Source organism: Orbicella franksi, chromosome 13 (genome assembly GCF_964199315.1).
Source record: "Orbicella franksi chromosome 13, jaOrbFran1.1, whole genome shotgun sequence".
Lineage (NCBI taxonomy): Eukaryota > Metazoa > Cnidaria > Anthozoa > Scleractinia > Merulinidae > Orbicella > Orbicella franksi.
Genome location: NC_138157.1, coordinates 12,927,596 through 12,944,631, shown reverse-complemented (window position 1 = coordinate 12,944,631; position 17,036 = coordinate 12,927,596). Strand labels below are relative to the sequence as shown.

Genomic DNA, 17,036 nt, shown 5'->3' with positions numbered 1-17,036 from the left:
AGCAATCGTTGCGAACACATCGACACCACTCCCCAGCGATATACTTAAAGGAGCTCAGTTACGGTAGTTTGGATTATTTTGGCTATGTTCAAAATTACCTTTGAATTGAAGGAATCCTGAAAATAGTAGTTTACCACGATAGTAAAACACCAAAGAGATAATAATAACCCCAAAAGGAACACGGATGGAGGAGATTAACACGGATTACACAAAACAAACTTGAAAAATTTTAGGCTAAACTTTTCAAAAGGCGCAAACCGTGACGTAGAAACCACTCTCCAGCGACCGTTAGTCATAAGGAGCGCCCACGTTCACAACAACTCCAATCATGCAGCACTCAGTCCAAAGCGCGGGGAAAAGACGCGCGGTTTTAGTGAGTATACCTGATTGGGTGACAAAAATCAATCCGTACAATAATTCCTACTTTCTTTCGAAAAGTTCAATTTATTGAAACACGGCGATTTTCAGATAGGCTTTCTTCCAAAACCATTACAAATAAAGGGTCCAATACTCAGGGCAACAAGCCATGGGAACTGAATTGAGAAATAACAAGACGTACTCTGTGGCTCTACACCTTGACAGCGAGGAACTCATGATCTTTAATTTCTCTCCGGTGATTCAATGGATTCAGTTTAAAATAAAAATTTATTCAGTTTCGGCTCTTGCAACTGTACTCGGGTCATCTTCTCTTGTATCTACAACAAAAGGACAGAGACGAGTAAGTAAGGCATGAATTTCTAGCCAATCCATTCCTGAAAAGCAATGATGTCACCAAAATAAAGCTAATCCCGCCAGCTATGCAGGTTAGGTTGCTGTAAAGGCTTTCAAGACCTTTGCTTTCTTACCAGAGACTTGGAAACCAAATGGGAATGACTGGCTGATGGCAAGTCGTAAAGGAACAAAAATTAATTTGTAGGTTGTATAGTTGAGTTCCAGTCGTATCCTGTTATAGTGTCAAACGGGCTAAATTTGGCTTCAATGAGTTCGGAGAAGTACAGTTCTCGAAGCGTGTGCATTGACGTGTATCACAAGTCAAATTTCATGAATGGAAACAGGGATTTCCCATTATCTTTCGACACTGAGTGGACATAAACCCCTTCTCGTCACATAGGACCACTTACGACACTATGTATCCTACGACTTGGTTCGCTCTTTGTAAAGTGAACGTCCAGGTGAAACAAACCTTTTCTTTGATTTAAACCTTCCTGGACTTTTCTTGAACTTCTTTGAATCATCGGGTCTTGAGCTAAATAATACAGTAAAAAATAAAGAGCTTTAAACATGGGTATTTACCTGTCATACACAAAACGTCCATGTTTTGAACAGCGCGTGACTAGCCTAGAAGACTAAACTATTAACCATTCGTCTATGACAAGGCCAGTGCAATGGCAGAATTCTCTTAAAAGTAACAAACCTTTGTCTGAAGGTTTTTAGCGCTTTTTTGCTTGTATCCGTGAGTTCTTTGTCAAATGCCTTGAGCCGTGAACCACCAGCAGCGGCAGCACTCTTCGTTTTTGATGATTTTCCTGCTGGAAAACAAGTTAATATTTACAACAACACCTTTGACAAGAACCAGAATTACCACAAAATCACAATTTCTGGCGCGCAAGATATGGTATTTCATGAATAGGAAAGAAAATTTTAAGATATACAAACCTTTTGAGTTGAAATCGGGTTTGTCCGGCGGGAAGGCGTGCAAGCGTTTCTTTTTTTTCGACCGCTTGACCTCTCGTGCGATGAATTCCATCTCTTTTCGCTTCTTCTTATCCTCTTCCTAAAAACAAATATCATATAGTGCCCTCTGTAAACAGACGTTAACACATTGATAACAGTTTGGGGTTGCCATTTCCGGCGTTAAACGGGAGCAGGGCAGGGTAGGTCGTGCCGTCTAGTGGATAGGATGTGAAGAAAAATTGTTTTCAAGAAGCCTCCGTAACAAGAGTTGCCGCATTTTGGGCGCGCGATAACTGCAGTTTTTGTCCCCGCCTTCAATTTTCGCGCGGCAAAAATGCAGAAAACCCTACATGGTCCGTACGGGAACGATTGTTCTGCAGGCTACCTTTTAAGGCTGGGGGTTGAGTACAATATTACTTTCTTTGGATGGGTTGCCAGTACATCACATATTAACCTTCAGCAGCACTTAATTTTACTCCTGGGTGAGGAGAGAAAGAGGCGATATGAGAGTGAAGTGTTTGGAGCTTACAGTGGACTTAATGAACTAAAGTCCAAAGCGTTAACCATTAAATCATTTAATAATGACAGCACCACATTGTTAAAGAGACTTGCATGGAAATAGGGTACACACCTGACGTGGTTCGTTGATATGCTGTTTTTACTAAAACCGGAAGATATTTTAAGTTGGAAGCAATTGTCACATCTCCGTATCGTAAAGTAAAAAGGAAAACAACGGAACTCTGAAAAAGGCAGCCTTACGTTTTCATTTGCGCTGGCTGCGATCTTTCCTTTCTTGTTTTCATTTTTGGATTTCTTGCTGGCTGGTCCGTTTGCTGCTTTGTCTGCGGACAAAAACATATATACAAGGAAAGTGAAATTTCACTTCTGAGTCATAACCGATTTGCGCAAGTTAAAACTGTCCAACACTTCAAATTCAGCTGATCTAATAGATCGTTTACCAGACTTTCTTTTTAGGTCTGCCTTGCTTTGAAACCACACCCGCGGAGGCCTGGAGAAGATCTCTTCTTCGTGTTCAATAAGGTTCCGTGCTTTATTCATCTCCATCTCAGAGATTCTCAGCTGAAGAGGGAATTAAAGCAAACTGAGCTAAAAGGGAATTTTAAGGTGGAAAATAATCGGACGTCAGGTCAACAGAATAGTGTGATGTTCCAGTAGTGTTGAATGTTGTTTAATGTCTTTTTTTTTTTTTTTTTAATTTTTGAGCCACATAACCGCTCAAAAAGAAGTTATCCCTTCTCTCGAGACTCGTCTCGTTACTCTCGAGATTCCTCTCGTTTCTCTCGAGACTCGTCTCATTTCTCTCGAGGCTCGTCTCGTTTCTTTAGAGATGCGTCTCGTTTCTCTCAAGAGTCGTCGCGTTTCACTCGAGAGGCGTCTCTCGCCTCGCGAGACTTGTCTCGTATTTCTCGAGACGCTTCTCGTTGATCGCAGTTTACACTGACCTCGATCTTTTTCTCCAGAGAAAAATCTCAAAGCCGAAGGAAGCAGGCCTAGCTAAACAAAAAATGGATCCTGAGTGACTCAGAGACCAGGTCGAATTCATGTTACTAGAATAAATATTCTCCACCCTGATCGGTTCATTCGGATCTTTGGTAGCTAAGCAACGGTGGCAGTTCACTTAACAGATAAGTTAACAGATAAGATCATTTCGTGTAGTTAGTATAGTTGGTTGGCGGTCCCGTGGCACATAAACAAAGGACACTGCGAGAACCGACAAGCCGGTTTATAGTATGACGTGTCAATATCAGTTTTGTCATTTGAGTTTGCTGTTTTACGGGCTCCCCCTTCACGGACATGTTTTTATTTCTCTTGAATGCTGGAGGCTACGGCGAGAATCCGCTGTACACGTATTTGAGACTAGGTGAAACTCTCGTCCCCAGATCCCTTATGGACAGAGCCACAAGAGATCTGGTCACAAGATCAACTAAGTGCTTGTTATCCTTGTGCGAGGCCAGCCACGCCTAATCACTACATGCCTACCTCTTTTTCTTCGCTTTCTTGTTTCAAAATTTCCTTCAAGTCCTTCTCGAGTCCTTGAATCTTACTTTTATATTTCTCAATCACCTCTGGGGAGAAAAAAATAAAAAACTTGCAGATCAGGTCTAGGAACGACTTTAACTCAAAAGTTAAACATGCCAAAACAGTCAATAATTTTAGAGACAGCATTTTTGAGTGTGTAGGACATGAAGCCCACAGCAACATATTAGCACGTTAACTGGAGAAAACGAATAACAACAACAACAAAAATCAACTTCTTTTCTCACCTGTAGGGACTATTCTACTTTTCACTGGTGTCTTGGCTAATTTTACAATTTCCTTCAGCAGTTTTCTTTCTTTTTCTCCGACTAGCGAAACAGATCTGCAAAAGGGAAATGGGCATAAACAGCTAGGAAATGAGCAAAAATAAGAAACAACACAGTTTACAGCGACAACACAAAGGTTTACTCAAAAGTGTTTTTCTCTTTCAAAGGACTTCTCCCTAATGATGCTTTGCCTGCCACAATACTGAGATAAGAGAGACTAGAACATGACCAACATAACATTTAACAATTGCGCTAAATGTGTGGACGTGTGTTTTAAAATACTGATACAAGGCCAGGAAAATTCACTACGTGTCATTTCACCCTCGCGAAATTTCACCATGATTCGATTCCCAGCTGCGAAAAATCGCTAGACTGAGTTATCGTGTTTGAAAACTGTCGTATGAGATTTCGTTTAAGTCATAGAAATATTGCAGGTATTTTGTTTGAAGCGCTGATATTCCACCTACATTTCAGCGAGGCGTCATGGTCATTCGCGTCGAAATTACGACGAAATATCAGCGAAATTTCGGGAGAACAATGCACGAGTTTGAACGATACTGTATCGACAAAAGCTTTTTATGTCTGGCCTCCAATTAATGGTTAATTTCGTCATGACATTCTCAAAGTAGCTGGAATCCACGAGACGTAGCTGATTGGATCCACAGACGATATCGATCGGATAAGAAAAATCGTAAACACCGCTGGCAGTTCTATCTACGTTGTACTAGCCTTCGATCAGAAATCTTGTTTGCGTTTCACGCGAGCGAGGAAACCGCGGGTTACGGGACCCACACAAGAGAGCCTTCCTGCAGGCCATTCACGGTCACACCAGGAAACGAACACCACCGATTTCCCCTTGGCTTGCAGTGATAGGAACAGTTATTTAAAACGTTAAGTATTACATGTCAGCTTGCAGTGCACGGTAGAGACATTAATTAACCACATACCTTCCACTGCGTCCCGCCCGAGCTGTTCTTCCAACTCTGTGAATATACTGCTTCAGCGTCGGCGGAAGGTTGGCGTTAATGACCTGTTAAATCGAGCAATAAAAACAATTACAAAACTCCATTTAAGTGTCAAATGTATTTAGCACTGTAAAATTAATTACAAATAGAGCCTACGAATCCCAACTGGTGGGAGGTTGGCCAGTTGGCTATTTACACAACGCAGTTGAGGAGTTGAACTTGGGACTACCGAGAACAAAGCCAAATAGCGGTAGGGTGGAGGATCCTCCAGATTTCAAATCCAGCACCCTTAACCATTTGGCCATACCGCCTCCTAGCCATGCAATTCACTAATCACAGTGCACTATCCTAAGTGTACGAGACGAAACGCCGCGTCAGACTAGCCACGAACATTTTACAAGTATTTGGTAATTGTTTGCTTTTGCACTATCTTAAGGTTGAGTAAACAGTAATTATGCCAGCGTTGTTACAGAAGACGGAAGCTCTTCCGAGTAGCTTCAGTGTCACTGACCAACTCAGTAACACTCTTGTTCTCCAAATACACCTTGATAAATAGGATTTTGAGGTGGGAGGAGCGGGGGAGGGCCAAAAGTGAACACGGTTTTAACGATGTCCGTCTACGGGTTCATGGCGTCTGGTCTCCTAGCTTACACTTACCGTTTTCACTCCTAAAATATCCAGTCCTCTAGATGCTAAGTCCGTAGCTACAAGAATGTCAACTTCGCCGGCCTTGAATTTCCTTAAAGCTTCCAGCCTCTGAAAGAATAACAAGGAAAAGAAAAAGGGTCAGAGGCCATTGAAGAGGTAAATCATACCAGTCGTTTAATCAGTTTTTAAGCATTTCAACACGAACACAACGACAAATGGTTTCTTGGTCAATTCCTACTTTTCAGATGCACAAAAAGTCTTTCCCTCTAAAACGCTAGCTGCCCGCTTGTCTGGCAAAACAGCAGCCCTTGATTTGGAGGAACTACCGACCTTAAGTAAACTGAGAAAAACACCTTTGTGACTAGCCATGTGTACCTAAAGGCACGCGTACACGCGATGGAAAAACACGCTAAGGTCAAGAAAATGGGATAAACGACATGAGAAGTAAGCTTCTCCCTATTCCCGCTGGCAGTTTCTCCGCTCGTGTTATATGCAGCTCAGAGGTAATGTGAGAGGAAAATAATGCCTCTGAAACAAGTACAAAGGAACGCTAGGAAAAATGTCACGGAACAGCGCTGTAATTGTGCCAAAGTTGAGTAAATGTAACGCGAAATCGTCACGCACCTGTAATTGTGTCAAGTTTCCATGGAGCTCTTCCACGTTCAATCCCAGCAGCCCTAAGATTATTCTCAGTCTGTGAGCTGACGCTTTAGTTTGCAAAAATATCAGGCAATGTTCGTTGAACGTTCTACTGCATAGTGCTGCAAGCAATGAAGTAACAACACGTCAATATACCAGGTTTTATCTTTACTTAGGCCTCTGCTCGGCATTTATGCCGCCAAAAAGGATGCTTGTTCATCATTAGTTACAAACGGAAAAGTACGTATAAGCGGATGTGAAGCAAGAATAAACGAAAACGATACAGTCTTATTCATATCTCTATATACGGGAGAACTGCAGCCGAGAATAACAAGCCAGTGCGTTTTCGGTCAGCGGTGACCCAGCGCCTCGTTTTTATTGTGCTTGTGTCCAAGTTCGATAATTATGGTTTCTGAACATGCGTACAGAGTTTCACCGCTTTGATTAATGCTGGTTCATACATTCTTTGCACTGACCAATAGGATCGTGACTTCAGGGAACGAGATCTCTAGTTTCCCTGTGCAGTCCCTGAGCTACATTCTTTTGTTGCCATGCTCACTTTCATAGTGACGTGAAAATATCGTGTTCAGTCAATGGTGTTTCCATTTTTTGTAAGTTTCCAGTCCTTCAGAGTAACTCACAACACACTGGATGTTTCCAGCGGGCTACCATAATCCGGACAGGATGTGAAGTTTATATGAAATAATTCATATATGAACAGCGGTTGTAGATGAAAGTGAAGAATGATCATCGCAGTAAATTTTACTGAAAAAATCAGGGCTTCAACGGGATTCGAACCCGTGACCTCCGCGATACCGGTGCGATGCTCTACCAACTGAGCTATGAAGCCACACATTGGGAGCGAGGTCAATTTATTTGAGTTCATATCTTCCCGTGAGTAGTGAACTTCACATCATTTCACTACTCACGGGAAGATATGAACTCAATAAATTGACCTCGCTCCCAATGTGTGGCTTCATAGCTCAGTTGGTAGAGCATCGCACCGGTATCGCGGAGGTCACGGGTTCGAATCCCGTTGAAGCCCTGATTTTTTTGAGGCTTCTTCTTTCCAATTGCTTAAATTGGAAAATTTACTGCGATGATCATTCTTCACTTTCATAACCCCGACAATCACGTGCACTAGATGAAATAATATTCTGTCATCGTTGTATGAGATATACATGTATGTACACTCTGTACCTGTGATAATAGCTAAGCGATCTTCTTCTCTGTTACTCCTGATCCTTACAAACTCCTGGCGCAAGTTATGAGCGACGTCGGTATTATTGTCAACAAACAGGCGCACGGGCTGATTCAATGAAAGACTGACAAGTTCTTCAACCTAAAAATACCATAGACAGAACTTTAACACAAGTATTAACCGTTTCTAATGTTCATAACAGCCACATCTATAACTAAACTTTGATAGTCAACAACACTTTAAAGGTTTAGAGTCTTTCAAGGCCTCAATAATGGCTTCAATGCAAGCCATTTGTAGGATATTCCATAGTATGCCACTCGAAAGCGTTGCACAATCAGTACAGTTGGACCCTGCTAATTCGAACTCGCCTATTTCGAAATCCCCATTATTTCGAACTCAAAACCACTTCCCTTCGATTTTCCCTTCAGTCATTTTTTTCTATCGGCTGTTTCAAACTCCGGTTATTTCAAACTAATTTTCGTTTCCCCTGAGAGTTTGAAATAGCGAGGATGAACTGCATGTATATTCAAACAGGAGAGGACAGAAGGTTTACAAGAGAGTTTTTTTTTCCACATACGCTTTATTTCCAAGGTTATCCCTTTCAAGTTATTTTTAGATCATTATCCCACGAGGGTATAGAAGCAGCCACTCCCGCGACGCAAATTTTGATCACGTGGGCAGTCAACGTCGCTTGTAAACACAGTTTCATTCTCCACGAAATCATCCATGCAACATGAAGTAACATCCGCAAAAGAACTGGAATCTATGCCTAAGAACAACTTGGGTGGGATTTCTTGAGAAAAAGGTTCTCTTAAGCTTCATCATCTCTCAATTAAAAGAAAACAACTTTATAGTTACAAATTTAACCATTTTACCTCATCTGTCATTGTTGCTGAGAATAGCATTGTCTGCCTTCCACGTGGACTGAGCTTCATAATTTCCTCCATCTGGTCTTTAAAGTTTTCATCTAGCATTCTGAAGACGGGAAAAACAACTGAAATGTTACAGTATTGTTGTATGAAAACCACAAATGGCGCAATTCACAAATTAATTCCTAATTTAAACATCAAATGTACAAGTAAGGTAAGGTAAAGTCTGCATGCGAGCCAAGTGGCCCATCAGGCCGGAGCTTATCCCGGTTTCTGTAGCATGAAGCGACTAGGAGTATTTCTACTCCCCCCTGGATGGGATGCTAGTCCATCGCAGGGTTACCCCCAGCATTAAGTTCGCCGGTACCCATTTATACACCTGGGTGGAGAGAGGCACTGTGAGAGTAAAGTGTCTTGCCCAAGAACACAACACAATGTCCCCGGCCAGGGCTCGAACCCGGACCGCTCGATCCGGAGACGAGCACACTAACCATGAGGCCACCGCGCCTCCCACCAAAGGTACAAGTACAATGTACAAAATACAAACAATCTTTATTTTACTTAAGTTTGAGTCAGCTAGTATTTTGGCAACATATATTTCAAATGCATGTATACAGCTACGAAACAAATACATGTACGAGGGATCAAGTTGCAACCCAAGGCAGGATATCTACAAAGGGACTGATTTTAAATGTACAGTATGTGAGTCATTTTGTTATCATGTTGTTTTACCTGTCAGCTTCATCCAGCACTATTATCTCCACGGTTTGCAGGTTAAATGACGGAGTGTTATGCAAGTGATCCACAAGTCTCCCAGGAGTAGCAATCACGATGTCAGGTCCTTTACGTAATGCTGCTTCCTGGCTCTTCCCATCCAAGCCCCCTGGAAAGAGTTTGGGACAGAACAACACAGCAATGACAAGGAATCTGTCACATTTTTTTAACACCGGATTCAGAGTAATACATGAACATGAGTGAAATTAAATAAGTTAAAAATGTTTTTCTCACGCACAGCTCGGGCCTGGGTATTGGTCATGTGACCTGTGGCATGGGCAGTTGTTTCTGTTGCATTTGCCATTGCTGACTTTCCCACCCACCCACCCACCCACCCGAAGATTTTAAGTTTTTATGCAATGCCAATATTTTTTTTTCCCTGACAACTTCTTGACCTGTGGAAAACTTCCTCTGGAAAGTCTACCTGTTCGACTTTGGAAGGCAAAAACTCTCACAAGCCTATGACTGAAGTGGTTTCTTTAACTATCAAATACGTTCACAGTTGTAAATACACACTCAGGATTCATCATGATGGAAAGCAGGCTTATTATCAACTTAAAAGATTACTAATGTTTAGCATAACTTCAAAACACCCACCTGTAGCCAGGCACACTTGGATGTTGGTGTGTTTGGACAATGCTTTGGTTACAGAATGAATCTGTGATAAAAAGGAATCCCACTGTTTAATACTCCATGTTATGCTCAAAATATTTAGGAAGGAATCCACCACAAGTTCGTTTAGCAAGTGGAAAAAAACTTTGAACCGAGATTGTTTACATTGTATTGGAAACTTCTGTGCGATTGTTTCAAATATCTTCTCAAAAGAAGTCATTTCTAACAACACCAAATGTTGAAAACAAATGTTGAAGTTCATTTGAAACCCCTGAAAGTACTGGTGAAATGACACTGATGATGAAATTTTACCTGTGTTTGCACAATTTCTCTGAACTTTGAAATTTATTTCCTCAAGTTCCTGTGGGAAATTGTTTTTGGTGTTATTTCAGGCAACTGTCTTTATCTTTAGCTTTTAGAAAATACAAAAAGGATTTCAATATACTGAACAATATTCTGGTACAGGAGTTTTGTCCACTTAAAACTTGAAGTTGCCCGATTTCCTATCCGATTTCGTCTGAATTCAACATGAACTCATGCCTGCATACTCAGTCTTTCTTAAAAAGATGGAAAACATTTTCTTCCTGTTGCTATATCGAGTTATATAATATTATTAATAGTTAAACAATCATGAAAGTTCAGTAAACTCAAAAAAGCTTCAGGAACACACATCTTAATCGTCTTGTATTCCAACAACATACCACTTTCTCCCAAATTAAACTTCCAATCCCATTTCTATAACTTGACAGAAACACTGAAAATGTTTCTATTTCTTGAACTCTAACTGGCAAATTACATGTATTGACTGTATGCTACTTAAATGTAAGTTGTAAGGAGTACCTGAATGGCCAGCTCTCTTGTGGGAGTTAGAATGAGGACCCTTGTTACTGACGCCTGCTGAGGTCGGTAAATAAGTCGCTCCAATATCGGAAGCATATATGCTGCTGTCTTTCCTAAATGTGTTGTTTGAACAATATCAATGCTAAGTTTGATCCAATCAACAAAACATTCTGCTACATGTACATGTACCTGTACAGTACATGTCTTTTTAGATTACATTTGACTGTGCCTCTACATTCCGAATACATGTTCAGTTCTGTGTTCAATTTTTTCACAATAAAAAATTATACACATAATATGTGTTACACAGAAAACATTTTTTGTTTTCTATCAAGTCATTAATAACACGAGTGGAAGTTTAGGAGAACAAGAAATGCTGTACTGTGGTGACAAGAGACAAATCGTTAAGGCTACAGCTTTTTCAAATTCTCTCAAACTTTCACAAGAGTTTTTATAACTTGAAGGAAACACGAGGAAAATTAATGTTTATCTACACTGTATTGAAAACTCTGGAAGAAAAAGAAAGGAAAATCACTCGAATGTTTATTTCTGTTATCAAAAAGGAAATTCTCTTTGCTTGTGCCATCATTACATCAACGGCTTCTACATAAATACATATCTGTGTTTCTACCCAGTTACAGAAGTATGATGTTTTTGTGCATGCTCTCTTAGAGGGTGTTTTCTAAATTATTCATACAGTGTAGATGCATTATTTTCCAAAGATTCTGTTCTACAATCATGTAACTCAAAATTAAGATAAAAACATTCGCTGGCTAATAAATTTCATAACTGTTTCACACAATCGACTGAAAGTTACAACCTCCAAATTGTACTGAGTTACACCTGCCAACTCTTTCCTAGTTAGAGGTATGACAGGATGAAGACTTCCACGAAGATGTTCCAAACATTTCCCAGGCTCAGTCACAAGACGTGTTTTGCAGAATACATTCTTATGAAAATCATGGAATTGCCCAGAGCAATTACCATGACGGTCATTATTTTCCATAATTTGAACCTACATGTATTTTCTGGCATTGGTTCATGCCCAAGGTGTTATAATTGGTGGTTATACAGTGTTCATTGGCTCACTGTACTACACAATGTGAATTTTCCTCAAGGCTCATGTCAATACAACTAGTAGTAATTGTAGATTAAAGAGTGCGTTTGAGTATTGGTAGGTTTGGTATGTTAAAAAAGCAAAAATTCTAGGAACAGCATTTTGTGCCTGAGCTGTAAGGTAGGCGTGAAATTGGCCTCCCTTCCGCGGGAGCAAAAACAACTGAATTGATCGCAAAGCACGTGCATAGAAGAGGGTTTCTTCTCGTTTATACATTTTACATGGACTGCAGTTGGCAGGCCACATTTAGTTTGTAGTCCCCGTTAAATACCTTAGTCCATGTGTTATACCCAGTGCGTAATGCTTAGCTCGCATTTTATACCAAAGTCTGTGTTTTATATCCAGTCCGTAGTCCGCAGTCAGCAGTCCGCAGTCAGCAGTCCGTGTTTTATACTGACCATGTAAATCGACACAAACGACGCCTGTTCCATCGGTATGCGAGACGAAGTGCTTTTATTACCAAAACTAGGACAATTCTTATGTTTACGAACACGACTTTGAATTGCCCTGGCTTTGGGGGAACAGCTACAGGGCACTTTCACTTCCAGAACAATGAAACGGAGGACATGTTGGTGTACCAAAGCAATCCTGTGGGAGTTGAACTCTTTTCCTATGCTTTTGATGGGTTTTTGTTACATTATTTGCGCAGAGAAATCTTGGCCAGCGAAGTGAAACTACACATTTCTCTCTTTAATTTGTTCAGCAGATCCAGAAAGCAGCGTTGGTTTTGGCCAAATTAAAAAGAGAAGAGGGTACACAACATGCAGTCAAACTACAGCTTTCTGTTCGCAAGGTTTTTACATGCCATTAACACTTACTTCAAACTTTAATTAAAATAAACAATGTATCCGCTACAATCCAGAGTAGGCTGCCTCGACACTCAAAAGTCTGCAATATTGCACAACACTCCAAAGAAAGCACATGGACAAACATGGAGATGACGTCATTCGCCCCTGAGAAATTTTTTTTTTGGGGGGGGGGGGGACAAATTGGTGTCCACAGAAAGATACATACAAGGAAACTCAAATTTTGCCGCATTACCCAATTACAACTGTGTTCTCTTGAACGCAATTAGCATAATATTTTCATCACATGTATTTTCTTTTAATTCTCTTGCATAAATGTACAGGACCAAATTGAGAAAATTATACCACCAATTGCCTTTGTAGTAACAAACCAAAAAAGCCACAACGGGCACCAATTTTTATTTATTTCTATTAGCTACTGGTTGCTAATAAAGAAAATTAATCTGACCTTGCTTTACTAAAATCACGAACCTGTTCCTGTTGCAGCACATGCACAGATGTCTTTGCCCATCAGAGCCACAGGAATAGTTGAGGCCTGGATAGGCGTAGGATGACTAAATCCCAGATCATTTATAGCCTTTTGAGATAAACAAAGAATTATGAACTTTACATATGATGTATCCATACATTACGTGTTAAGCACAATGGGCATAAATTGAAATGGAAGAGGGTATGATTATGTATTACATGGATCGTAAAGCACAAATCAAAGGAAAAAATCCTGAGGTTAGTAAACACTGTTTATCATATCTAAGGGCTCATGAGAAGTGCCGTGTGGTCATCTGGGACAAAAAGATTCTCTTGTGGAACAATTGACTCTTCACAAACAGACTTGCCTAATGTCGGAAGAGAGGCCCAGAAAAGTCATCTGCCACTCAAGTCATAAAAAGGGATTTCAACAAAAGCAAGCGTTCACTTGCCTTGAGCAAGCGAAATCTGAGAGTTACATGATTGTATACTTGTCTGAAGGGCAAGCTCAAATTCTGGTGTTTTAGCTTTGTATCTCCCACATTAAACAAAGGAAGGCATTATTAATTAAGTGCATAACAAATGCCTTAACAGCTTTGAGTGGGACCTTGTGTACATGTACGGTAAAATGAGTCCTGTAAAATTGACCATTCATTTAGAGTGATCTGTCTGAAAGATAATTAGCATAAAAGTCACTGTTCAAACTGCTTTGATATACCCCTTACTAATACCATGTGATAGAAACTACAGCCAATCAGAGGAGAGGAAAGCCATTGAATACATAAATGTACTTCCCATCATGAGTAGATATGTACATGCCAGCACATTGATTATATCGGCCTCTGTATATTCTATGGCAAAATTGGCATAAAATAGTTATAAAACACTTTCCAGTGGTATACCATGGAGTCACTTGACGGCCAGGTTAGGTGAGTGGGTATATTAGCTGTATACCTATAACATGGTATAAATTATCAAGTAAGGTTTACATGTGTCAAAGCATTTTCTAGCTCTAGACTGTATAGATCTAGAAATAGTGTGGTTCGACATGCAAATTGGCCAACTTGATAATACTGTAAGTTCAATGTTCAAACTCAAATCCACCATGCACATTGTTATAAAATTAATGTGTGTGTTGTATACTGTAAAAATAAATAAATAAATAAAAACACTATTCACTTGACTCTGAAGATGACTTCTGCTCAGGTTGTCAAAACATCAGTCACCAACAACAGTTCTTTTCAGAACTACCCTCACCCAGACGATCACACTATACGAACAACTGTAATTATTGTTAAATATACATGTACATGCATATCATCCATAATGATTATTATTGTACAATTACCTTGAGTAAAGGTCTTGATAAATTCATAGTTGTAAAAGTTTGATGCATCACTTGTGGAGGAGGTTCTTCAAAAAATTTCCTTTTCTTTTCAGTTATCTGTAACGAGAATTTAAAGATCAAATTATAACTAGAGTGAAAAATTAAACCTGGAAGAGGGATATCTTGCAACCTGAGTCAAACATCATAGGATCTAAATAATAGGCCTTTAACTACTGGAAACAATTTCACCACAGAGTCATTCATTCCCTTACTTTGATTACAGTACAGACCAAAGGGATTGCAGTATTACACACACGTAACATGTGTGTACTACTTGCATATTACACACAGTGACCACGCACTTAACATGCATAAAAAAGGGAAATATATTAAGAAAATGCTGGTAATCGATAACATGACATAGACTTGATATATATTGCATGTAGTCATTCAACTGGAAATCACTACTTGCGTGCAATGAGAACAAAACATTTACTGTGTAGCGTTGTGGTTTGAACAAGCGGCGCAAGTGAATGACAGGTGTGTGAGGATTCACATGTATATTTAACAGAGTTTCCCATATTAAACACATAATTTCACTTTTCAATTGGTTTTTCTTAAACTTTTAAAATTCAGGGTGTCCAGTTCCTATTTTTCCTATTTTTTGAGCAGATTCCTAATAATTTTCTCCTATTTTTAAATGAAACCTCCTATTTTCCCTATTTTTTTGGCTGATTAAGCAGCATGTGTTACAAAATTGAACATGGATTTACAGCCTCAGGTAGATTTTGCATAAAGAAATTGGTGTCATGGCTTTGGTTTTCCTAAATTAACAAAATAATGTTAGGGACAGTGACTTTTTCTCTGTTCTCTGTTGCTTAGAGGATTTCTTTTCATAGCTGTCCTGACAAGATACGCTGTTTCCATATTTTTCAATGATTTTCTACTGCACCTATTGTATCTGGCTGTTTGTATAAATATAGTTGAAGTCAACAGATAACATTCTGTATAGACCCATTGAAAGTTATTAAAAATATATTATTACAATTAAGTATCTATACAGTCATGTCTTTACACTGAACTCATGTTCACTTTATGATCAAATTTGAAACTGGAGATGTTCATATCATGAGGTTGATGTTCATCGGAGAAAAGAAAGCCAAATTAAGGTTGAACTCACAGTGATACATGTAAGCTATATTAAAGGTGAACTGTCATTTTGAAGTCAAATTAAGGGGTAAACTACAGGTTGTTTTATGTTTAAGTTGAGTGCGCTGCTGGTTTTTATTATATGGAGAAGAGTGTTTTACTGGGAACTAAACCACTCGTAGATTCCATACGCCACTTCATCCGGGACCCGAGTGGCGTATTTTCCGTATGTCACCTTTGTGAGTGTCGTATTGTTCAATGAAGTCACGATTCCCGCCTTTTGCTTTTGTTGAATTGGTTTCTCCATATGATAAATAGAACATTACACGTTGGCTTGAAGATATGAATTTTATGTTCGAGTGGCAAGAACAATATCTCACTCATTCGCTTCGCTCACTCGTGAGATATTGTTCTTGCCACTCGAACATAAAATTCATATCTTCTCGCCACCGTGTAATATCCTCTATATATGTAACGCTTCACTAACCAGATTTGTTCTGTTTGCTATTGTCTGCTGGTTTGATGTTGACGTTTTAAAAAGACAGCTGGTAGTTTCTGAACAAGGTGAAACTGGAGTACCATATTTTCCCATGTATAAGTTGACCTTTCCAGACCTAAAAATCTGTCCAAAAAATTTGCCCTTGACTTATACATGGGTCAAAACTTCAGATCCAAGTGCCAGTCAAATAATTAGCATAATAATTGTCTTTGTGTGTTAACAAACATGTAATAAACGGCAGCACAGTTTACAACGTACATTCACTTAGCGATCTGTCTCTCTATATCAGAGCCTCAAGTTAAAATGCATCAACATTTATCCTCTAAATGTTAACCTGAATCTTGTGGACACTCACTGGCTCAATTTTGTCATAAAGAAACAATATTTTTCCTGTAAATTAAGCTGTAGTAAAGACGCTCAGAGAAAACATCTTTCGCGCTTTGAACTTCTCTGCTTGGTAACCTGGAAGGATATGAGCGCATTTTGCCTGTCGTAAAAAGCCACTTTTAATCTCTTCTCACTTAAAAAGGTTCGTTTGAAATCCTTATGTTTGATTTTGTGAGCATTTGACAAAAATTATTGTTGAAAAGCCTGCTTGCACATGTGTTGCTAAACTGGGTAAAACGCTTGTATACATGCCATACAAGTCATGTAATAAACTTATTGAAACTGCACGTTGAAACTTGCTGTGATTTGTTTTAACTTTACATATCTGTGGTAGCTGGAAGATAATTCTTAGAAATACAAGATAAATTTTCCAAGAAATTCTTACCTGGAAATTAAGAAAATCTAGTTTTTGGCCTCAAAAATTGGGGGTCGACTTACACACAGGATTGACTAATACATGGGTAAATACGGTAGTTCAGACATTACTGTTACATCTAAACCCAGGGAATCAGAATTGATGAATTCAGCATATGGGATAACTTACTGTAAGTCTTGCTTTTAAACAAAATTAATGTCATTTGGACAATTGATTGCCAATTTTTTTGATCTTCAACTTTGTCTATTTATAATCTAATGGTAAGAAAACTGATGATGTTATATCCCAATGACAGCTAAGAAGAATTACTTCTAAAATCAAAATGCTTGCATTGTCATATGCACATTTGTTACACTGTTAA

General features: G+C 39.3%; 1 protein-coding gene across 4 annotated transcripts in view; it reads right to left on the bottom strand.

Moving 5' to 3' along the window:
- Window positions 1-25: 25 nt before the first annotated feature.
- Window positions 26-17,036, bottom strand: part of LOC145465578 (putative ATP-dependent RNA helicase DDX27) — a 31,401-nt gene continuing 14,390 nt past the window's right edge. For 2 of the 4 annotated variants that reach the window (XM_081449354.1, XM_081449353.1), the window contains exons 6-24: window positions 15,901-16,035; window positions 14,286-14,381; window positions 12,941-13,046; window positions 10,547-10,659; window positions 9,692-9,752; window positions 9,053-9,203; window positions 8,327-8,426; window positions 7,451-7,592; window positions 6,236-6,372; window positions 5,621-5,719; window positions 4,946-5,028; window positions 3,960-4,054; window positions 3,676-3,761; window positions 2,634-2,754; window positions 2,434-2,516; window positions 1,657-1,774; window positions 1,415-1,529; window positions 1,184-1,246; window positions 26-695 (exon numbers count right to left, since the gene is read on the bottom strand). In XM_081449354.1, coding sequence (XP_081305480.1) covers window positions 680-695; window positions 1,184-1,246; window positions 1,415-1,529; window positions 1,657-1,774; window positions 2,434-2,516; window positions 2,634-2,754; window positions 3,676-3,761; window positions 3,960-4,054; window positions 4,946-5,028; window positions 5,621-5,719; window positions 6,236-6,372; window positions 7,451-7,592; window positions 8,327-8,426; window positions 9,053-9,203; window positions 9,692-9,752; window positions 10,547-10,659; window positions 12,941-13,046; window positions 14,286-14,381; window positions 15,901-16,035 — 1,920 coding nt within the window. In that variant the 3' untranslated portion in view covers window positions 26-679. The remainder of the gene's footprint in view (window positions 696-1,183; window positions 1,247-1,414; window positions 1,530-1,656; window positions 1,775-2,433; window positions 2,517-2,633; window positions 2,755-3,675; window positions 3,762-3,959; window positions 4,055-4,945; window positions 5,029-5,620; window positions 5,720-6,235; window positions 6,373-7,450; window positions 7,593-8,326; window positions 8,427-9,052; window positions 9,204-9,691; window positions 9,753-10,546; window positions 10,660-12,940; window positions 13,047-14,285; window positions 14,382-15,900; window positions 16,036-17,036) is intronic. The other 2 variants (XM_081449355.1, XM_081449356.1) reach the window with 2 other exon arrangements.